This window comes from Mauremys mutica, chromosome 10, assembly GCF_020497125.1.
Source record: "Mauremys mutica isolate MM-2020 ecotype Southern chromosome 10, ASM2049712v1, whole genome shotgun sequence".
In the NCBI taxonomy this organism is placed as follows: Eukaryota; Metazoa; Chordata; order Testudines; family Geoemydidae; genus Mauremys; species Mauremys mutica.
Genome location: NC_059081.1, coordinates 30707132 through 30731791, shown reverse-complemented (window position 1 = coordinate 30731791; position 24660 = coordinate 30707132). Strand labels below are relative to the sequence as shown.

General features: G+C 41.9%; 1 protein-coding gene across 8 annotated transcripts in view; it reads left to right on the top strand.

The window, feature by feature from the left end:
• CCDC148 (coiled-coil domain containing 148) overlaps positions 1 to 24660 on the top strand; it is a 128084-nt gene that overhangs the window by 2656 nt on the left and 100768 nt on the right. For 2 of the 8 annotated variants that reach the window (XM_044978573.1, XM_044978565.1), the window contains exons 2-4: positions 247 to 302; positions 20240 to 20305; positions 22856 to 22977. In XM_044978573.1, coding sequence (XP_044834508.1) covers positions 296 to 302; positions 20240 to 20305; positions 22856 to 22977 — 195 coding nt within the window. In that variant the 5' untranslated portion in view covers positions 247 to 295. Of the gene's footprint in view, positions 1 to 246; positions 303 to 6718; positions 6884 to 19208; positions 19311 to 20239; positions 20306 to 22855; positions 22978 to 24660 lie in introns of those variants that run through there. The other 6 variants (XM_044978568.1, XM_044978566.1, XM_044978567.1 and 3 more) reach the window with 4 other exon arrangements.

Genomic DNA, 24660 nt, shown 5'->3' with positions numbered 1-24660 from the left:
GTTGTGAGTTCAATCCTTGAGGGGGCCATTTAGGGATTTGGGGATTGGTCCTGCTTTGAGAAGGGGGTTGGACTAGATCTCCTGAGGTCCCTTCCAACCCTAATAATCTATGATTCTCTATCACATCTACTGCTTTTCCCCTCCCCCATCCACAAGGCTTGTTACCCTGTCAAAGAAAGCTGTTAAGTAGCTTTGACACAATTTGTTCTTGACAAGTCCATTCTGACTATAGTTATTATCTTCTAGGTGTTTGCGGATTGATTTCTCTGTCCTCTTTCCTGGTACTGAAGTTAAGATGACAGGTCTGTAATTCCCCAGGTTGTCCTTATTCCCCCTTTTTATAGATTAGCACTATATTTGCCCTTTTCCAGTCCTCTAGAATCTCTCCCATCTTCCATGACATTTCAAGATAATTAAGGCTATGAGTCTGTCACAGAAGTCATGGATTCCATGACCTCTGACTTTTGCAGCAGCTGGTGCTGGCTATGGGGCTGCCCCAGTTGGGCAGCCTCTGGGCCAGCAGCAGCAGTTTGTGTGTGGGAGGGGGCTCAGGGCTAGGGGCAGGAGGTTGAGGAGTGCAGGAGGGGTGCTTACCTCAGGGTGGGGGGCTCCCTGGCTCCCATTGGCATAGGGCCCCCTGCAGCTCCTAGGCGGCAGAGGGGCTGGGGAAGGGGATGTGTGCGCCACATGCTGCCCACGCCCGCAGATCCTGCCCCAACAGCTCCCATTTGCTGTGATTCTGCTTAATGGGAGCTGCGGCAGCCAGTGCTTGTGGCAGGAGCAGCGGAGCTGTCTAGGAGCTGCAGGGACACAGATGGGTAGGAAGCCCCTGCCACCCCACACCCCTCCCTCAGTACCAGCAGGGATCCTGGGCCACAGCCTGCCCCTCCCCCGTACCAATGGGGTTCCTGGATCACATCCTGCAGTGCCCCTGTACTCCTCTCGCCCCCCCCCCCACTCATGGCCCCATGCCCAAGTTTTTGTCAGGGTGGGTATTTATAGTAAAAGTCATAGACAGCTCATGGGCCTGTGAATTTTTGTTTATGGCCCGTGACCTGTCCATGACTTTTACTAAAAATACCCATGACTAAACGTAGCCTTAAAGATAATCACTAATGGCTCAGATCTCTCCCCAGTCAGCTCCTTGAGAATTCTAAGATGTATTTCATCGGGCCCTGGTGACCTGAAGACATCTAACTTGTCTAAGTAACTTGTAACTTCTTCTGTCCCTATTTTAGCCTCCTGTCCTATCTCATTTTCTCTGGCATTCACTGTTAGATGTCCAATCGCTACTAAACTTTTTGGTGAAAACTGACATGAATTCATTTAGCAATCCCGTCATTTCCATATTTTCTGTCTTTCCCCCCTCCCCCTGTTATTGAGTAATGGGCCTATCCTGTCTTTGGTCGTCTTGTATTTGTAGAATGTTTTCTTGTTACCCTCTATGCTAGCCCTGACAAACTAAACATCCTGCAATGATTGCCACAGCATGTACATCACACATCCTCCTCAGCAATCTCAGCGGGAGGGAGGGAAGCAATGAATTCCTTCTTCAAAACCATTGGTGTAGTTTCGGGAAGATGGGGGGGCATTCTCTTACCCTCCCTCCAAACTGCAAGCCTCCATCACATGTGGAATTTGCCCCCCTATGTGGCCCCGTTGGCCTGACTGGAGCTGCCCTCTCCAAATATGGAAGTCAAACTACACCTATGTTCAAAACAGCCACCATGTAGCTACTATAAAAACAAAATGTTCACCTCTTAAACACCATAAAGAAGACCAGAATGAAGACAAATCATTCCATAAAAGGTTACTCCTGAATTACATATTCATTCTACAAAATACAAAGCAATAATTTGTATGTTCCCATTGTGCCTTCATCAAGGGTTCAAAATACTTACACAACCTTGAAAAAATACTGTGATAACTGTATGATCTACTGCACTGAGAATGAAAGATCAGTACCCTTTAGGTAGGACCCAGTGAAGCCTCAAACAGTAATTTAACATGTCCAGAAATGGCAATTTTCAGATGGAACTGCTGAATCACTGATTCTGGGCTGCTTTAATTGTTGTATATCAAAATGTACTATTGAATGCTGTGTATTTTAGTCTCCACTGGCTTTACAGCTGTGGCACCAATGCACCCATCTCAGATGTTTTATCAATGTTACATAGACGACACCAAGTATTATGATGTGGCAAATGGCTTTGATTTAAAAAAAAAAAAAGCCATGTGACTTTAGGATTGTTTAAGGGTTTCTCAATGGCAATGTTAACACCTAAAATGTTTATGAAAATTGCTTGTTTATTATTTTGATTTTTTTAATAAAAGCTTATTTGTAAAATATACATCATTCAATAAACTGATAACTATTTTTTTAAAATATTGCAGTTAAAGTACTGCAGGTTAACTGATTTATCACGTAAATTGCTTCATACAGGTGAATATTAACAAATATCCTAATCTTTTTAGCATTCTCCTAGGTTTTTAATACTGAGAAACAATTTTTGATAGCAAATTCTATGTCTGATCCAAAATCCTTTGAAGTCAATGGTAGTTATCTATTCTGGCCCTTTGAGCAGGGTTAGTTGGTGTGGTGGTAAAAACACCTGAGCCCTGGCTATACGAATACTTCCACTATTCCTATTGCCAGTGGTGAATTACAGGACCAGTTTGTGTACCATAGACAATGCAGTTCTGCAAAGCTGCTGATGAGTAAGGTGACTTAACTAAATCCTGATTCTATGAGATGTAGTAAAATTGTGCTCAACATAGTGCTTAATGTTCCTTCCCCTTCTTGAAAAGATCAAACTACTTAAGCACCTTTGCAGGATAATGCCACTTCTCTCTTTCAAACTGTATGTAACCTCATTCTAGGTTACATCTCTGCTCTTCTTTTCCTTCTCACTCAGAGCTCCTGCATATCAGCTTCTTCTCTCTCTCATCTTGATGCTTTCTTCCATGCTGCTTTTACACCTAGAAATCTCTCCTTTTCCTGGTGTGCCAAGCAATCACCCTTTCATGCAAATCCCTACTGAAAACCCACTTCTGTGAAGTTCTTTAATGCTAATCCACCATATAACACTTTTTAATAACAGCACTATTACTGTAGAAATCCAATTCCCAGTAATCTATTTCATTAAGTGTATCTAAGGCATTGTTTGGTCTATCTAGACTAGAGTACTTGGGGAAGAAACTGTCTCTTCCATTATGTTCAGTATAACTCTAAGAATATACTTCATCATCCATACTTAATCTTGGACAGTGCTGAGCACTCTGGTGCCTACACAGCAAAACACTTTAACTTGTGACTACATGCACTTAAAGTTAAGCATGGGGGTTAGTGCTTAGCTAGATTGGGGCTGGAGTGATCAGGACTTTGGAGGATGGATCCCTCAATGTAGACAAACCTTAAATATACAGACAGGGCAAGCATAGTAAACATATTAAAAAAAGGGGAGCAAAGAGCACCTGGGTAATTCAGCATAACTTCTGATACCTAGAAAGATATCAGAATAAATTATTAAACTCAATTTGTAAGCATCTGAAGAATAATAATAGGGTTACACAGAGTAGCCCTAGGTGGATTTCTCAAGGCAAAAAGCAGGTCACACCCACAGCACTGACTTTCCAATGTACAGCGGGGTGCTCGAGCCCCTGGCCCTGTCCCAGTCCACCCTTCCTGGAGCACCCACGGAGTCAGCGCTTACGGTCACACCAACCTAATTTCTCTTTTTGTCAGGGTTACTGGCCTAGTGGATAGGGGGAAAGCAGTAGATGTGAAATATCTTGGGGATTTTTTTTTTTAGTAAGACATTAGACACAGTCCTACATGACCTTCTCAAAAGCAAACCAGGGAAATGTGGCCTAGATGTTGTAGGTACATAACTGGTTGAAATACTGTCAATGGTTGCAGTAAACTGGGAGGACACATCTAGTTGGGTCCTGGGTCTGCTATTAGTCAATATTTTCATTAATTACTTGGATAATGGAGGTGGAGAGTAGTTTATAAAATGTGGGGATTATACCAAGATGGGAGGGGTTGCTAGCACTTTGGCAGACAAGACTAGAATTCAAAAGGACCTTGACAAACTGGAGAATTGGTCTGAATTCAACAAGATGAAATGCAGTGAAGACAAGGGCAAAGCCTTACATTTAGGAAGGAATAATCAAATGCATACAGCAGCGGAGTAGGAACGTTGGGGGCCTGGGGCACAGAACATTTGGGTCCCCCATATCCCTCCCAGCCATGGGAGTCTGGGCCACTGTGGGGAGCCCTGGACACCCTTGGGGGGGGCAGGGACACAGGCCAGGGGCTGCTATTAGGCACCTCATCTGCCTGCCCAAGGCAGATGCAGGGTCCGGGGCTCCCCACAGCTGCCTGGGCTCCCTGGACAGCTCTTACAACAGCCTAGGGCACTGGTCCCCAAACTGGGAGGCATGGAAGAACATTTGGGGGTGCACAGTAGGGCCCAGCCCTACTGCCAGCTCTGCCCTGCCCCCCCAGCCCTAGCTGTGGCTCTGCTCTTGGCTATACCCCCACTCAGTCCCTGACTGCAGGCCCCAGCCCCACTCCTGGCCCTGGCCCTACCTCCAGGGACAGGATCGGCTAAGGGGGAGGGTGTGACTGAAAGTCTGGGGACCCCTGGCCTAGGCTAACCATATATCCTATTTTGGCCCCAGACGTCCCGACACTTTTTGGCAAAACTGGGCATTTGTCCCATTTTTTCTTTCCAACTGATCACCAATTGGCAAGAGCAAATGGGACAAATGCCCAGTTTTGCCAAAAAGGAGCTGTTGGGGTGAGCGGTGGGGCTCAGGCCAGCCCTGGGCAGGCAAGGAAGGGGGCTTTGGCGAGTGGCTCTCACCAGCCCCACATTAGCGAGGGGGAAAGGGAGAAGGGGCTTGGGTGAGCTTCATGCTGCAGGGGGTGGGATAGGAGAGGGGCTCGCTCCAGTGCTAGGTGGGGGGGCCCTTGGTTGAGTGCCATGCCAGATGGGGGGGCCCCTTGGTCCAGCGTGGGGGGGGAGGGCCTTGGCCCAGCTCAGTGTGGGGCTTGGGTGAGCAGTGCTCAGCCAGCTCTGCCTGGGGACAGGGGATATTGCTCACCACCCTTCCACAGGGTTCTGGTTGAGCTGGAGGCAGGGCCTCTGAGGGAAGGGAAGGAGGGGGAAAGGAGGAGCAGAGGGTGGGGCTAGAGTTCCATCTGCTCCTGTGTGGTCCCCAAATTGACTGGGCCCCTGTGCATGGGCCCCATCAGCCCAGTCAATCTGTACAAAAGGGGAAATTCACTGATTAGGCGGTAGTACTACAGAAAAGGATCTGGGGGTTATAGTAGATTAGAAATTGAATATGAGCCAGTAATGTGATGCAGTTAAGAGAGAGAGGCTATTATTCTGGGGTGTATTTATTAACGGGGCATCCTATAAGACATGGGAGGTAAATATTCTGCTGTACTGGGTGTGACAGGTTCCCCCCCAGGGTGCCACTTGGAACTGGGATACCACTGAGCCCACCTGACCCACCAGCCTGGGCTCCATGCTGTGATAAATTGCCAAGCTCTCCAAGCTTGCTTTTTGACCAGCATACACACAGATAGGGACACACCCAGCTGGCGCTTCAGCTCTGCATTGGAAGGCTCAACTAAGGCACACACATTCTTCTAGACTAGAGTGTAAACCCAAAATTATACCGTCTTGTGCTGTACAGGAAACTGTACAGCATAAGTTTATAAAATTCATCCCCTCCCTCAGTGTGGTGAGAGATATGCAACAGCTTTCTGCCCTAAATTATAATTTCCACACACTAGTTTTAGACCAAATAAAAACAAGTTTATTAACTACAAAAGATAGTGGGGTTTTTTTAAGGATAGCAAACAGATCAAAGCAGATTCCTTAGTAAATAAACAAAACTGCAAACTGAGCTTAACCTACTAGATAGGTAGGATATGAATTAGCAAATTCTCACCTTGAGTGATAAGAATCTGCCAGCCTATTTAAGGCACAAGTTGCGTTGGCTTTCCCAGATTTTCATACACAAGCTAAAAATCCCTCTAGCTTGGGACCATCACTTCCTATAGTTCAGTCCTTGCCCCTCAGGTGTTGCCAGATGTGGTGTAGGGAGAGTGAGGTCCCATCATGATGTCATAGTCCCCTTTTTATATCTACTTCCCACTTGCTGGAAAGCTCTTTTGCTGTGACCTGGGTCAAACAGTTCCTATTGTGTAGTACTGTGTCTGAGAGGCTTCTGTTGTACAAAGTTCCTGAGGTAATCCTTGTGCTTGTGTGCATTTCCTCAGTAAGCTATTTACATTATTTGGCCTATTTACAGTTGTACCTGAAAGGCTGCTTGTGAATGTTTTCAACCTCACAAGGTTGAAAACATTCTAACACATACATAGCCTAACTTCACATACAATGATAGCCCTGAGCTCCCTCGTGCACCTCAACCCCCTGCCCTGAGCTCCCTGCCTGCACCTCGCACCCCTCCCAACCCCCTGCCCTGGCCCTGCATACAATTTCTTCACCCAGATATGGCCCTCGGCCCAAAAAGTTTGCCCACCCCTGGTCTAGAAGATCAAGACTTTGAGTGATATCTCACAAGGCATACTTTGTACAAAACATATCCTAATTATGACAGTGATAAATATTGGGGTGCCATGGTGTCACACTTGGTACTGCTGCAGCCTTAGCTATAGTATTTTGTTTCATTCTAGGTGCCACACTTTAGGTAAGATGTGGATAAATTGGAGAAAGACCAGAGGAGAGCAGCAGGAATGATAAAAGATTTAGAAAACGTGATCTATGAGGGAAGAGTTTTTGAGCATGTTTAATCTTTAGAAAAGAAAGCCCAGGGGATCTGAGAACAGTCTTCAAATGTGGTAAGAACTGCTATAAAGAGGAGTGTGATCAATTGTTCTTCATGTCCACTGAAGATCCGATTAGCAGTCAGCTTAATATGCAGCAAGGGAGATTTAGGTTAGCTATTAGGAAAAACATTCTAACTATAAGAATGTTCAGCACTGGAATTAGGTAACCAGTGAGGTTTAAGAACAGGCTAGAGAGACCAATACCTGTCAGGCATGTGTCTAGGTATACTTTATCTTGCCTCAGTATGGAAGGATGCACTAAAATGACTAGATGACATCTTCAGGTCCCTTCCAGCCCTACATTTGTGAGTCTGTTTCTTCCTTACCAATTTTGGCCTTTTCTATTTGACTAATATTTTGTTCTGAGTTAGCTTGGTATGATGTTTTTATAGACATAAGTTTAACGTGCTATGTGTCAGTCAGAGCTTTGGGAAGATGCCTACTACAAAGGGAGGACAAAACACATTTTGTTGGTCATACAAAATGGTGGCATTATTTCTTAACAGAAAGGTAGATATTAATCTAAATATTTGGAAACTAGAAGATTGCCTCATTTGATTTTAAGTTACAAGGCAAGTCAAGTTTTGGACCTTGACCATGTTTCATTAATGTTCTTAAAATAGGAAACCCCAAGCAACTTTCAATTACTTCCTCTATGCTTATTTGCACTGTTATTTCTGTTCTTTGCTCTTATGGATTGAATGCTTTATAGTCAAAAGAGGTGACTAGATCATGAGTTTTGAAGGGATGGCAGAGACATTTCGACCCAAAATGTGGGGCTGCAACAGATGAGATTTAAGCAGTGCTGCTGGAACTTGGAGTGCTGGGGGTGCTCCCGCACCCTCTGGCTTGAAGTAGTAATGAGAAACACTAAATACATGGTTTCCATAATCAGCACCCCTACTATAAAAATTGTTCCAGCAACCCTGGATTTAAAAGCAAATATTAAAATAAAATATTAGACAAGGTGGGTGAAGTAATAGCTCATATTGGACCAACTTCTGTTGGTGTAAGAGACAAGCTTTCGAGCTACACGGAGGTCTTTTTTCAGGTCCTGGTTCACCTGGTCTCTCTCACAGCCTGGAACCAACACTGCTACAACAACACTGAAAACAACACCAGGGAACACTGGCATAGGATAGTGGTTTCCAGCTGGTAGATAAATGCTTTGGTTTTGCTTTGTTTATCAAAAATAAATATCTAGGCAAAGCCAAGATGTCTGTTTTTAATGCATCAAGCATTGGTTCTATGGCAGTGTCCTATTACAATGACTTTATTTCTATTGTACTAAATGAGTGATGCAGATTTAATTGGATAGATGCTAGTGCAATAGAGTGATAGCTGTTCAGTGTTCTGGTATGGTAAAGCTGTTTATGTGGGTTGGCGAGCAAGCAGATCTATTATCTGAGTAAGTCTAAAGGTCAGTTTATCTACAACTTTAGTGTTGTGGGGTTTTCTGTGTTTGTTGTGGTGTGGGTTGTTTTTGTTAAATCAAGCAGTTGTAAGTATCTGGCGTATAACTCAGGCTCTTGGTTGAAGGCACCTTACCACTTGAAGTGTGGCTGTTACTTCAAGTTGTGCAGTTAAGGATGTTCTATTTGTAACTTATTAATCTTTCACATTTTACAGAGAAATATGTAGGGTGAGGAGAAAAGGAAAATTTCTTTTTAAATTTAAAAAGTTACTGTTAAAATACTATAACTTTTTAATGTGCTAAATCCTAAAATCTAGGGATGAATCTTGACGCTATTAATGTCAATGGGAGTTTTGCCATTGACTTCTAAGGGTTCATCTACACTGCAATAAAAAAAATCCACGGCACTGAGTCTCAGAGCCTGAGTCCATTGACTCGGGATTGTGGGGCTAAAATTGCAGTGTAGATGTTCAGGTTTGGGCTGGAGCCCTGGCCCTGAAACCCTGCAATGGCAGTGGGTCTGGAGAGCATGGGTTCCAGCCTAAGCCTACACTGCAGTTTTTAGCCCTGAAGCCCTGAACTTCATGAGCCCAAGTCAGCTGACCTGGGCCAGCAGCAGTCTTTCATTGCAGTGTAGACATACATTAAGGGGCCAGGATTTCACCCAAAATGTGTATGAGGAAATTACAGGAAATGTCTGCACCGAGAGCAGTATTTTCTCTCTACTGAGCCTTTGAGACTGACAGGCATACTGTCTGCTGCTGGCTAACTTCTAAATGGATGCATTTGGTCAGCAGAAATTGGCTGTATAGGGCATTTGTTTTTTTAGAAAAACAAAGCACCAGCTGAATCATGTGATTCAAAATAGCTTGGCAGACATAGGTGACTTCGGTTCCTGCTTTTTCATGTCCCCTTTCAGCTCTTTTTAAACCAATAGTCTTGTTTGTTTTTTTTGCCTTATTTGTTAATTCTCATGATGTTAACGTTAGATTCATTTATTTCAGATGTGATATTTCAAAAATACTCAAAATTAAAGGGCAACCATATTGACTTACAATATGCTGATATGAAGGATATGAACTCACTTTTGTTTGTATTGTGGACAAAGTGTCCCATAAATCCAACCAGCTTCATATGTAAATGTTACTGATCTTCCTACTTTAGATTCAATTTCATTTAACAAAGAAATAATGAGATGATCAGAGACAAAAAAGACTGCTGCTGTTTTTGAGAGATGTGATTTCTGATATCTGACTATTTCTACAAATACATCTTTTCTTTGTTTAAAGACTGCACATTTGCATGATATTGAGAAAAGGGGAATTTTCCATAAATGTTTTAATACTAGAGCATAAAACTATCTATTTGTAATAGTATGTTCCTCTTTGTGAAGAGGAGGATGTGTCAGACTTTTGGTAGCACTTGTGAAGAGAAATACTGTGAATGGATGTTCTCAGGTAGCTAGTTGAATTGACGGAAGGGAATGACCAATTAAGGATAATATGTATTACATTCTCTTTTTACTCCCAGCCTTACATCCAGAAGTGGTTCTTCCCCACTTTTCCTCATATTTATTCTGATTTCCCTTCTTAATCCATCATCTGTTTTCTCAATATGATTATCAGAGAACTGCCACAATTATACATTCATATCCTAATCTTCTGAATTGCAACATGCAATGGTAAAGTAATTAACAGGTCCTTAAACCTGAACAATCAGACCAGAAGTTCAGTAAACCATCTAAACATATTCAAAGCCTCTGAAAGAAACAGCACTGAAGACAAGAGGCTTCCTGAACACCAGGAAGAAACTTTTTTTTTTTTTTTTAAATACCACATGCATCTAGACTGTGTTAATAGGAGCCAATATAAGAAAAAGACCCCAAAATCGGGACTGTCCCTATAAAATCAGGACATCTGGTCACCCTACTGTGTCTACATTCAAAAAATAATCAGATAAATTCCCAGTTGTGCTCCATTGGGAACCTTAAGGGTAGACAAATCTCTAGTGGCATCTGGTATTTTTAGTTTTGTATGGTAAGCTATTTACAATAGCGGTAGCACTGGTGGAGGGTAGACAAATTTATAATATACTGTCTTCAATGATACAAGCCAATGTGAATTACACAGCCTTTAACCACCCAGACAGTGTAGATACACACTACCATGCCACTGCTTGAGAGGCTATTATTTTTTATTAAAAATTTACTCTTATTGTGTTTTGTATTAACACTTTCAATATTACAATATAACTGTACATTACTGGTTTTGTATTAAAAGGAAACTATCCATTTGACTTTTTTTTTTTAATTCGGTTTCTGAGATCACCTTTTTGAATAGTATGTCCTGAAAACAACTCTTAATATTCCTTTTCTTGAAAATGAATTTTTGGTCGCCTGATGGACATTTGAACCAAGATAGAAACTGACAAACTAAAGGCTGATTCTGTCAGTATTTGTTCCATTGAATTCAGTAGGTGAAATCCTAGTCCCATTAAAGTCAATGGCAAAACTCTCATGCATTCAGTGACCCACGTGGGTTATGTAGCCTTCAGCCACCCAAGAAGTGCTTACAACAATTTACCCAAATTAAGGGCCCAATCTTGCTCCCATCAAAGTCACTTGTAAAACTTCCATTGATCTTAGTTGGAGGAGAATGGGTCCTTCAGGGTATATACATCCCAGTTCAGAAAATATTTAGGTGTGCTTAAATTCTGTTGACTTCAGTGGGATATAGATGTGTGTGTTAAGCATGTGCTTAATTGCTTTGTTGAATAGGGGACATAATCCTGCACTCTTCAGTCAGGCCATTTTAGTCATTGGGCATTTATCTAAAGAAAGAATTTGGGGGCAGGCCTGAACTTTGTATACAATGAAACCTTTTCTACATAAAGTCTCAGAATAGTATTGTAATTAAACAAATATCTGTAATAAGTAATCTGAATGAAGTAATAGTAATAGAACATTAAAATTATCAACATGAACAGTAATTCAGGATTAGTAATTTTTATTGTTTACTAAAAAGTGTAGATGTGGCTGACTTGGCGGTACTTCAGAGCACCTAATTTTCTGTGTATGGAAGACTTCGGTTTAGTGTCTTTCCTTTATTCACCCTTTGTAATTTTGGTTTCCAAGATGCATCAAGGCTTCCACTTTTGAGGCTGTATTGAAGTTTCAACAAATCCTTGAAGCTGAGTCTGAATTTGCACTCCTAGGGACTCTCATAGTGGAAGAAAGTTTTGGATGTATCAAATTTAAAACAGAAATCCATTTAATTTTTATTTCTTTCATCATTTGTCTTGCTACATTTTCTAGTTATTGAAGACAAAATAGAGGCTTAAACAAGGGCTTGCTCTTTCTCAACCTATCATATTTTCTTCCTTAATGCTTTAGAGAAGTCATAATGTTGAATTTGTGATATTAGAATAATTTCCATTGAAAGAGATTGAGATCAAACAGAAGCATATCACTTCATTGTAGGACAGATGAACAGCTAGGCTGGGAGGGAATAGCTCTTACTTAATCATATATCTGGAACAATAGTAACAAAAATACTGAAAACAGGCCAACTAAAATTGCTTTATATAAACTCTTCTCCCTCAAGTTTGCTCTGATAGACCTTTTCCCAAAGGAATGAAGGCTGTTGAAAGCTTATTAAAACACTATCAATGTTTTAATAAGTATAACAGGAGGAATGAGCATTGGCTAGGATATAGTGACATTAAAAAGATCAGAGGATGAAGACAGGGTTAAAATCTTATTAGTGTCCTCAGTAGGCTTTCCAAACAAAGAAGGCATGGTTCCTGTCATTAGAAGCTCAGTGTAAAGTCAGGCAGACATTTAGAGGGAAGAGGTACAAATATATAATAAAACAGCCAAGGTGGTGGTGGCCTCAACTGGATTATAAGGTTATAAAACAATTGTGTTTGGGAATAATTTTATAATAAAACAATTATTCCTCAAACTTTTCCTCCATCAGGTAGTTTCCTGTAGATCTTGAATGTGGAGTGTAGGCTTGCAGATGAGCTTAGGAAGACTATTCTATAAATAATGGGTAATAAGGTTGGACAGCAAATAAGAGAGGATGAAGCTGAGCTGCCCAGACTAGAGTAACAGAATTTTTGTATCTAGGCCTGGAGAGAGAGTAGGCAGCGAGGTCCTTGTGCTCTAGATGCAGTTAGAAAGGACACTTTGCATAGCAGTTGGAGCAACTGGAAGAGAGAGGAGACCAGATCACCAAGGCAGCCTGTACGTAAACCGCAAGGGGTACTTTTCAATGGTGCTGCAAGCACTGGAGGATAACAAGGGATGTTTCACCAGCATCAATGTGGGATAGCCGGGAAAGGTTCATGACACTCGTGTCTTCAGGAACTCTGGTCTGTTTAAATGGCTGCAGGAAGGGATTTACTTCCCAGACCAGAAAATAACTGTTGGGAATGTTGAAATGCCTGTAGTTATCCTTGGGGACCCAGCCTACCCATACACAGGTACCCTGGACAGTAGTAAGGAGCTATTCAACTATAGGCTGAGCAAGTGCAGAATGGTGGTAGAGTGTGCATTTGGACATTTGAAGGGTCGCTGGTGCAGTTTACTGACTCGCTCAGACCTTAGCGAACCAAATATCCCCATTATTATTGCTGCTTCCTGTGTGCTCCACAATCTGAGAGTAAGGGAGAGATGTTTATGGCAGGGTGGGAGGTTGAGGCAAATCATCTGGCTGATGAATAGGCGGAACCAGACACCAGGGCGATTAGAAAAGCACATCAGGAAGGGCTGCGCATCAGAGAAGCTTCGAAAACTAGTTTCATGACTGGCCAGGCTACGGTGTGAAAGTTCTATTGGTTTCTCCTTGATGAAAACCTGCCTCCTTGGTTGACTCTAATTCCCTGTAAGCCAACACCCTCCACCCTTCGATCACAGCTTGGAAATAAAGTCACTATCGTTTAAAAACCACCACCACCCTCCCTGCAGTTAACCAAGCGGGGGGTGATTTCTTTTCAGTCACAGGCAAACAGCCCAGTGGGAACGGCCACCTATGAATCTCCCCTTAATAAAATTCCCGTATTTCAACCAGGTTACCATGAACAATATCACTCTCCTGAGAATAATACAGAAAGATAAAGAACGGATATTGCTTGAATGCCAGCAAACACCGTGACCATATGCTGCCAAGCTTTGTCATGCAGTAATACCAGATTACTTGCTACTAGCATGGCGTGGTCAAGTGTCCTACCATGGAGGACTGTCATAAACAGATAGTTAAGGGTTAAAGTCTGTTTTACCTGTAAAGGGTTAACATGTAGTACCTGGTGACCACCTGACCAGAGGACCAATCAGAGATAAGATTTTTTCAAATCTCTGTGGAGGGAAGCCTTTGTCTGTGTGAGAACTGTTTTTGGATCTAACAGAGGACAGTCATGTCTCCAAGTTCTCCTGGAGTAGTTTCTACTAATTAATAGTGAGTATTAATTAGAAAGGCGAATTAGTCTTATGATTTGATTTCTATATTTGCAATGGTGTGTTTGCTAAAGGAAATGCTTTATTCCTGTTTGCTGATATTGCTTTTACTGAGAAAAGGGGGAGAGGGGATTCTCTCCAGAGATTGATAAGGTTATACCCTATGAGTGTCCAGCTTGGGCTCATAGAGATTCTGTATTTTTCTTTTTATTCTTTAATAAATTCTTTTCTTTTCTATTAAGGACTTGTTGGTCTTTCCTTGGGTGGATTCTCAGGGAAAGGGGAGGGGGAGGTATCCCTCTGTAGTTGGATCCCGGTATCTCTCCTAGGAAAAGGGAGGGGGGGGAGGAAGCAGGGGGAATGGTTTGTTTCTCCTGGGTGTAAGAACTCCATGGATTTGGGGCTCTTGGAATCCCCTAGGATTTTGGGGAAGGACTGTGTCTCAATCCACATTTCATGATTGAGTGGTGGCAGCGACAAGGAGACCTACCCTAGGGTTTTAGGGTGGGGGAATACATGCTGGTCCTCACTTTGAAACCCCCCAGTTTCAAGTGAGGGTGCAGACCAGGACATGGTAGTTTAAAGGGAAACCAAGTCAGGTCCCCACATTGGAGCCCAACAGTTCCAAGTGGGGGTGAGACCTTTGACATGGTGGCAGAATACCTGCGGGTCCCCATCTTTGAACCCACAAGCTCAAAGTGGGGGTGAGATCCCATAGGACATGGTGGCAGAATACATGCGGGTCCTCACTTTGAAACCGCCCAGTTTCAAGTGAGGGTAGACCCATGACAAGGACAGAATAAGGCTGCTCTCCCCAGAAACCTTCTGCAAAGGCTTTTAGAGTTCCTCCAGGAGAGCTTCATGGAGATGTCCCTGGAGGATTTCCGCTTCATCCCCACACATGTTAACAGACTTTTCCAGTAGCTGTACTGGCCACGAATGCTTCCCACGTCCTCAGGGCAAATTAATCATTAAAAAATGCTTGCTTTTAAACCATGTTTTATATTTACAAAGGTACACTCACCAGAGGTCCCTTCTACAGCTTCATGGTCTGGGATACCACCTTGGGAGGGTATTTCAGTCAGGGTGAGAAAAAGATCCTGACTGTTGGGGAGAACAGTGTGCTGTGTGCTCTCCTCAACCTCGTCGTCCTCCTCACTTCCCCGTCTGCAAAATCCTCAGGCATGGTGACTGAAAGTACCCCATCATTGGAGTCCACGGACAGGGGAGGGGTAGTGGTGGAGGGCCCCTCCTAGAACTGCCTGCAGCTCAGCGTAGAAGTGGCTTGTCTATGGCTCTGTCCCGGAGCGTCCGTTTGATTCTTTGGATTTCTGGTACGCTTGTCTCAGCTCCTTAAGTTTCACGCGGCACTGAGAGTCCCTGTTGTGGCCTCTGTCCATGGCCTTGGAGACTTTTTTTCAAATGTTTTGGCATTCCGTCTTTTGGAACGGAGTTCTGATAGCACGGATTCATCTCCCCATACAGCGATCAGATCCAGTACCTCCTGTACGGTCCATGCTGGAGCTCTTTTTCGATTCTGGGACTGCATGGTCACCCAGCTCTCCACACTGGGCAAACAGGAAATGAAATTCAGAAGTTTGCAGGGCTTTTCCTGTCTACCTGGCCAGTGCATCCGAGTTCAGATTGCTGTCCAGAGTGGTCACAATGGTGCACTGTGGGATAGTTCCCGGAGGCTAATACTGTCGAATTGCATCCACACTAACCCTAATTTGAACCGGCAATGTCGATTTCAGCGCTACTCCCCTCGTCGGGGGGCAGGGGGGAAGTACAGAAATCGATTTTAAGAGCCTTTTATGTCTACAAAAATGGCTTCGTTGTGTGGATGGGTGCAGGGTTAATTTGACTTAATGCTACTAAATTCAACCTAAACTCGTAGTGTAGACCAGGCCTCTGTCTTAACACCCAGGTTGGGGAAACAGCTTTTATATGTTATGCGGATGCCTCTATATCTAATGCATATCTAGTAGGGGTTTCTCGCCTCTTCCTTACTTGTATTTCCTCACCCTACTAATGTTGGGGTATCATTTTCCTATATGTTAGTATATTAATGGTCTCAACTTATATCAACTCGTTTCCATCACACTCTTGTGATCAGATATCTGCAGATGTTAGCTCATGTTCCTGTGGTTGGCTGATGTCATTATGGATAAAATTCCCCCTCCCACTCTATTTCCAGTTCCCCAAAACTTAGGGGTGACCACTAGGTCACTTATCTGTGCCACAGTTAATAGGCCTCAAGTCTTATGCTAATTGCTCAAGCCAATGTCTTACAGAATACAGGCCTGTAGATTCCTTGCATTACTGCTAAATATAATAAAGGCAGGCTAGCCCTATGGGCTACACTCACCCACCTTGAAATAGAAATATTGAAATAGAAAATTCAGTGTCTATCCTTCAGAATAAAAAACAATAAGAAAATACTTCAGTGTTTGTGAACTAGGATAGAGGTACAAGATAAAGTAAGCAATATTTCTGCCACTTATAATTTCCTTGAGTTACGTTTGTCAGAATGGAAATGAAAATGCAAGTAGATTTTTTTTTTCCCCCCTGAAATTGCTGAATCACTGTTCCTCCACTGACTCAACTGTGCAGACTGTTCCAGCACAGTGGGGATTTCCTTAATACTAGTGATTCAAAACCCTATGCTATCAAAGCACTTTTAGAAAGCAGAATGCCCGTACTAATACAAAATAGTTGCACTGCAGTGCAACTGACCAATACGCTGTACGCAGTGTTGTTGTGGTTGTTTGGTCTCAGGATATTAGAGACAAGGTGGGTGAGGTAATATCTTTATTGGACCAACTTCTGTTGATGAGACGAGTGTTCAAGCTTACACAGAGCTCTTAGAGCAGCACTAATATCCCTTTGGCTGGGGGAGCAGTACAGAGCTCTGGGGGAATGCTATGGCATCAGAGCACCTTAAGAAGCCATGATGAGATGTTTCAAGCAACAATTTTTAGCCTGTGGTTTTGCCTTCTGTGCATGCTGATGAACACCTCCCTCATCCCAGATTCTCCCACACTGAAATCAAAGGGAATGTCATCAGGTGCAGGAGTGGGGAGCATGAATAGAAAACTATAAGGGTACATCTACACTGCAAGGTAAGCACAGGGTTAGTGGGACTTGAGTCAGCTGACCCATGTTAGGGAACCCTGGGCTTGAGCATCTTTATTGTATTTTAACCCTATGTTAAGGCTTTTCTAACCTGTGTTCAAACCTGAGGCTCTGGCTTCCACACTGCAGTGTGCAGACCCGTCAAAGAAGCCATATCCCAGAATCCCTAGCACACACCCTCAAATTTGGCCGCTTTAGCCCTAGAACAGGGTGCAGTGTGGGAAAACTTTACTGCCTGCCACGCATGTTGCAGGAAGTTTGAAGCAGCTTGGCTCACAAAGGGCTTGATCAGTTCACACTCTTGCAAATCCAGGAGGCTCTGTGATAGTGTGCTTGCAGATCGGTGTTCAGATCAGATACAGGCACTGGCTTTCTCTAGGGGTGCTCAACCCCCCACTCCCACCCTGCCTCCACCCTGGCCAATGCCAGCTGCAGAGCCGGCACTAGGTGGGGAGGGGGAGGTGAAGGAGAGCAGAGTGCACGGAGCCCCCATGACCATTCCTACATCTAAGAGCTGGAGGGACATGCCAGCAGCTTCCAGGGTGCTGCATAGGGAGCCTGCCAGCCCCATGCCAACCGGAACTTTAACCGCCCGGTTAGCAGTGCTGACTAGAACTGGCAGGGTCCCTTTTCGGCCAGGTGTTCCAGTTGAAAACCAGACACCTGGCAACCCTACCTGGGGAGCATCTTGTCTTCCAAATAGAGAATTGGGTCTGTTCTTGCTAGTGTAGATGTGTTATGTAGAATACCATTACTATGCTAATATGTCACTTAAGCTGAAAATTGTTTTTCATTCCCATAATGATAGTAACTAATTGATAACCAAAGATACTCTGACTGAGGAATGAATAGAAAGCCTGTTATAGACTGGACACTCAGAGCAAAGCACATAGAAACACGTTTGAGGGGTTTATTCTCTTGAAGCCTGCATGACTGATAGGAATTATAGGTTCCTACACAGGGGAGAATATAATTGAATATGATGCGTGTATAAGCTAAACACTGGCCATATTTGGTAGAAGTGCAAATCCTTTTGCTAGGTTCTGACAGATAGATAGGATTGTTCTCTGAGTTTGTGCCACACCTTTCCTTTTGTTCTTAATTGTGATCCCTGGTTAATAACTTCCCCTTTTTCTTTTGGAGGACTAAGCAAAGGAAAAATGGGTTTGTTCTGTTCCGCTTCTTTATGATGTAAAAAGTTCTAAAAGATTTTCAATATAACTAAAAATTAGTCAGGTTTAAAAATAAAAATTAGAAAAAAGTATTTTAAGTATTTTTGTCTTCTGTTTTATAGGCCAATAGGATTCATATTTTCATGCTTTCCTATACTACAGTGATGGCTATAAACTTAATGAAGACTTAATTCCCATGTAACCACGCTAAAGGATCTGGGACTTTTAGGAAAAATAAATATTGTAAGATTTGTAATAAAATTATGAAAGTTGGCAACCTTAGGTTTTGTCTTTTTAGATTAATTTTTTTCCCTTCTGTTTGTCTTAAGAATTCATGTTTTGTCTTGTCTATACTGCTTTTTGGGGGAGTAGGTGGGTGGGAGGAGATTGAAAATCTTGTAGGATATAGTATCAAAAATACCAGATGAAAGCACAGGAAGCATAATTATTTTTATTCAGATAGACCTTCCTCAACAATATATAGGCTATTAGAGACATCTTATTTAAAACATCCAATAACTCCTCCAAGAAAACATGGAAGATAAGATTGGCATTCCTGATATTACTAAAATTTAAAAGCAGGCAGAAAATGTATGTTTTTTGAAAAAATGCAGGGCTTCTTTATGCATCAAAAATAAAGACACAAACAAATCCAACTTTTGTCCCTTTGCAGGTCACCTTTAACTTCTCACCCATCATTGGCACTGATAAATTTTCAGGACAGTCTTATGCACTTCTTTGTCTAAATTTCATGCAGGAGAAAGTGATAGTAGTGAAAATATCAGGAGAGGGGTGGAGGGAGAGAGAATATGTCTAACCAGCAATTGTCTGACCCAGTATAGTGAATTGAATGAAACTTGTGTACTGGATGTGGGGATTGGGTTGAGTGGGTGATGGAGCGGGAGTTGTTTAGGGGATAGGTAGTTTGGGAGAAGAATGGATTAGTTCTGGGTTAATGGGGAGATGTAAGTGGTTGGGCAGGTGACTTGTAGAGAATTCTGAGGGACTAATAATGGTGGTGTTTAGTCTGTCCTGCTCAGCTTACAATCAGCCAGCTATCCTGTCTTGGCCTAGACCAGTGTTTCCCAAACTTGGGATGCCGCTTGTTTAGGGAAAGCCCCTGGTGGGCCGGGCCGGTTTGTTTACCTGCGGCGTCCACAGGTCCGGCCGATCATGGCTCCCACTGACTGCGGTTCACCACTCCAGGCCAATGGGAGCTGCTGGAAGTGGCACAGGCCAAGAGACGTTAATGTTGATGATAAGGTCAGTCACTTTGATTTTACAAAATATATCCAAGCAACAGCAAGTCATGTATCTATGCCATGATTGGTTGAGTTATCTCTGACCTATCACTACTCCTACTCTACAGCTAACTTGCATGCAACGGTTTCATTGGTTGTATGAGGAAGGCTGAACAGATGGCGGATTACTTGGCCCAAATGCTGCACCCAGCGGCTCTAACTTTCTAATCTGCTGGGGGGATGCTCAACCCCCCAGCTCTGCCTCAGGCCATGCTCCCACTCCACCCCTTCCCGCCCCCACCTCACCTCTTCCTGCTCCCTCCCCTGAGCATGCCCGGCCCTCACTCCTCCCCTCCCGATCCTTTCCCCCCCGGCACCTCTGGCACACTGCAGAACAGCTGATTGTGGCAGGCAGGATGGGGAGTGGCGGGGAGCTGGCTGCCGGTGGGTGCTCAGCACCCACCATTTTTTTCCCCATGGGTGCTCCAGCCCTGGAGCATTCATGGAGTCGGTGCCTATGGCTGCACCCATGCAACAGTACTGGTTTTCAGCTATTAGTACATGTATAATGAATGCACTCATGGAGTCAGTGCCTATGGCTGCACCTATGCAACAGTACTGGCTTTATTAATATGTGTATAATGAGTGCATGACTTCATGTTTGACTGTATTTTTCTGAGTAACATAGATCTACCACAGAGTTGTTACTTTTTCTATTTCTTCTAATGTCATCAATATAATATAAAAGGGATTTTGCTAATGTTTCACAAAGCGATACATGAAGTCTGTCCTAAAGCAAAAGATGAACCCTTATAATTTATTATCTGGTTAGAAGGTAGCTTCAACAATATGACACTAGCTCTTCTGTCCCAGTGTACAAACAAAATAAGAGCATTACAATTTCTTAGCTAAATTGGTTTTTAGAATATCAAAACTTTTATTTCTCAACAGATGTAAGAAACATGAGTGGAAGGGACCTTCGAACATTCATTACAACTCACAGGACTAGTGACATAGGTATATCTATTTGAGTTTTTATTCCAGTTTAACTGTTCTTTCAGTCTACAATAGAACAATATTTATAAGTTCCTGTATACAATTACAAACATATGACTGGCACTATAACATTCTAATCTTTGGTATTAAAAAAACCCTCCTTCTGTCATGAAGGAATCATCTGGGGTCTTTTTGGAAGCCACTGGTTTGTTTGGTTTTTTTTTTCTCTTTCACATTTTAGTTATTGTGCACCTTTGCCAGCTGTAATATGTAAATGTCATAATATCTGGTTTGTTACTAGGTAAATATTGTTCATAAAATTATTTGTATTACCTTAGCACCTAGGAGCTAGGTACTAAGGTACAAATACAGAACAAAAAGGTCTCTGCCCCCCAAAAGTCAAGTATAAGGCACAACAGATGGATACTGATAGGGGAGTACTAGAAAAAACAATGGGAAAATATTGGTCACTGTAGTAGGCAGAGGTCTCAGATTACTACTGGCCTAACCATTGTCAAGTTTTTTTGTAGGTGTCACAGCAAAGGAAAGCACTAAGGAGGATAATGAAGTAGCTTTGCAGATGTGTACATTAGCACTTTATGTGGTGCTCTTTTGCAACACATACCTCAATATTGGAAGCATCACCCCATGTCATTTTATTTTTAATAATACATCAGAAGGTATGTTGACACCAAAACATAATAGCAAGCTTTGCTAAATAAGGTAACCTAATGAGATGGGCCTTTTCTTTCCAATCCCTCCTGCACTGAAATCTTGTGTAGGCAGATCCCATTGGCTTTAGGAGCCTCCTTGAAGGAGTGCATTTTTTTGAAGCATGATTAAATGAAGAGGGTAGAGACTGGGTTCAGAAGGAGGTTCCAGGCATAGGCTACATGAAAGAAGGCACAAAGAAAGGTGTAGAAGAAGGACATGAATAATACAAGCTTCTTGGGGTAAGCAGCAAGGATGTGTAGACTGAAAGTAAATGCGGGTAGAGATATAAAAAGGGAATAAGTTGTGGAGAGCTAGGAAAAGACTACTTCAGTCTCCACCACTGTCATTCTGGTCCCTTTCTTGAGCACATGAAGAAAAAAATATTTATAAAGAATTTCCAGCTATTACCTGGGGATGGCATATGGTATTACTGCCTTTACCAAATATTGGTGATGGAACAAATATTTTTCAGGTGTTTAATGTAGATACTGCTAAGTAATTATTTCATGGTTGACAGAATCATATGGACCTTTATATGTTTACTTAATGGTCTCTTTTAATGTATCTTTCTGTGTGAAATGGATGACTGTTAAAGTTCAAGTTCAAAAAAAGTGTAGTCTCTCCCATTTTCCCCGTCCCCTTTCTTTATCTTCTCTGTTTTCTGCCTGTCTGTTAAGTCTCTCCATGGACTCACTTTCTGTTCTTATTTATCTGATACTCCACATTCATTATTGCCTCCTGTACTATTTTCTGCCTTTTTACTTGCCCTCTTACACTGTCCTCATCCCAGATACCTTATTCCATCGAAGTTGAGTTGTACCAAGGATGTGTTTTTGCCATCAGTCTCTAAAACTGATTAGCAGTACCACAAAGCAACAAGCAGTGGCTGGGATTTTCAAAGGAGCCTCAGGAAGTTGGATGCCTAATTCCCTTAAGCTTCCACTCCCATAGGCTCATTTGAAAATTCCAGTCAATGTGTCTTGTATCTACCTGCTTGTCCGTATCTTTTAAACAGTGACTGTAGGAATCCAGAAGTCAGATGTTAAAACCTATGTTGCATGCAGTAGGAACTAATTATGTTGTCCTTGAAGTCTGATGACTTCCCAGATATTCAAAGAAAGTAAATTTATCTTCTCCCCCCTCTGCCCCAAGTCTACATAATTCAGAATGATGAATTAAATATAGTGGAAAATGTTTTCTGTTCTTGTATTGGAAAATCAGTCTGATATATAGCTGAAATAACTGGGGTTTCTATAATTCATTCCATTCATTGTAAATAGAACTATTTACCTGACATCTTAGAAGTGATACTGATTCCTTAATTCAGAGTTCATGATAAATATGTCTGAGTAGTTATGAACCAGGAATAACTAAAAGTACATTGTAGCCTATGTTTTTCTATTATTTTATTAGAATTTACTAAAATTCCAGCAAACCCAATTTAAATTGAATATTATTTATCTGCATTCCAGTAGAGCTGAGGAACTGTAGTCATGAATCAGAACTCCATTGTGCTCCTTATGTTAATTTTTGATGTTGATTGCCAATATCATTGATTGACTAAGCTAGTTGCAAAATAGACAAATTGTGAAACTGTTGATGATATCATTTTTACCAGTTTAGAGCTCATTTTATTCCAGTAGTTACTCCTGATTTGACACTAAAGTGGAATGGAAATCAGATCCACTGAACACAAATTACTTTTAATATGTAACTATTTTCCTAATATTTTCTTAGCAAAATCATATGTTTTAAGTACAGTACTCTCAAACATCCTGTGAATTAAGCTTTTAATTTTGTGTCCAACATTTAAAAAATATTTCTACACAATTTGAAATGACTTTATGTTAAAAATAGATAATCTGGTTGTTCGTATGAAAAACGGTCTTTTCAGCCAGAAGTATAAACCTGTTGACTATAAACAACTACATGCACTTACTGAAGAAAAGAGAAAAGCATCTGCTAATATACAATTAAAGGTAAGCTGTTTTTTATTCCTAGTAGAATTCATTTTTCCTGTATAATAATCTTCTTAGCTGCTTCAGTTTATTTGTATTGTGGTCTGCTTAGAGGCCTGTATCAGGGACTGTGCCCATTGTTAAGCACCTAACATATGTATAACGAAAAGAAGGTCCCTGCCCCAACAAGTCTAAGTATATGACCAGGGACAACAAATGCATGGGAGGAGGAGAACGGTAACTGTGTGTTATTATGATTAGTGGAATAAACAGTGGTCACAGCACTCTGAATTTGAAGGAGGACAATATGCTGATTTTCTTTTTATGTGGAGCTTCCCCATGCATCGAGGTCTGCATGGAAGGAAATGCAAAGAAGGGGTATTAAGGAAAGTTGGACTGATGGGTAATAAAGGCTAGTATCCTTGGCAGAGCAGAGGGGAGGGCTGACAACTTGTTATCTAATGAGAAATGTTCAGTAGACTCAAATCATGAAAGGTCTCAAAAGAGAAGACAAGTACCTGTGTTTGTCATAAAAAGGAGACGCTCCTAGAGACGTACCTGTATTTATGGTGGAAAAGGAGGAGCTCATGGAGGGATGCAAAGAGAGAGATGGAGATGAGAATTACAAAAGTGTTTTTAAATCGTTTTAGGAGCAAGATGGCATTTGTTGGAAGGCCAGAAAGGAAGCAGTGACTTCATATCTTAACTACTGCAATGAGGGCCTGAGTTTTAGCTTTGGGATGGAGAGTAAATATGAGAGATGATGTAGTGTAGGAAGAAGTGGCAAGAGTTAGACATGACCTGGATGCGTCTAATTCCAGAATAGGCGCACACATGTTATGGTGATGGGGGATATATAATATAGGTAAAATGTAGTGTTGGGGCAGAGACTTAGTGAAAAATTTTACGGACTTTTTGAATAGAAATATTGTAAACTGAACATTCACTATGTTAATATATGCTTTACATAACAAGTAAATGGGTAAGTGGTTTCTAACAATTTGAAAACAGCATTAGTTGCAGCTAAACAAGGTTCATATATAAATAAGTAGCAATATTTTGCTTTAAGACAGCTCTAGACAGGGAAAACTGTCTACTATAAAAACCATTAAAGAGACAGAGTTAAACAAAAAATACTGGACATCAATATCAGAGCAGGTTTTCCCCAAAAAAATCCTAAAGAAGGTGTTGGTATCCTGTGTTTGTGTGTGGTTTTCTTTTCTTTCCCTTCCCATTCCTTTTCCTGAAAACTTTCCTCATCTGTACCTTAATGTAATATTAACATCAATAATTTAATGTACAGCTCTACTCTGAATAATGGCTTTGTAAAAATGGTACTTAATTCTCCCAAAGCTGTATTAGAGAGGAAATGTACTTTTCACAAAAATAAGTTATTGCTCTGAATACATAGGATGCAGATCTGCTAATCAAGATATCAATTATTTCTGTCACCTTTCAGAGTAGAACCACACTTTAAGCCCTGGACTATATATTTCTACGTTTCTCCCATTTTGGAAGTGCATATTAAGACTATATTTTGGCTTTCTCCAACATTCCCTAAAATCTTAGAGGAAACTCAGGAGATTTTGGTGAATTATCCCCAAAAGACTACAAGAACAGCTGAGTTTAAAAATAGTGGCTAAATTAAGTTCTAATCCAGCTGTGTAGTTACAGTATGGTTTGTTCTCGCTTGTGTTGATGGGT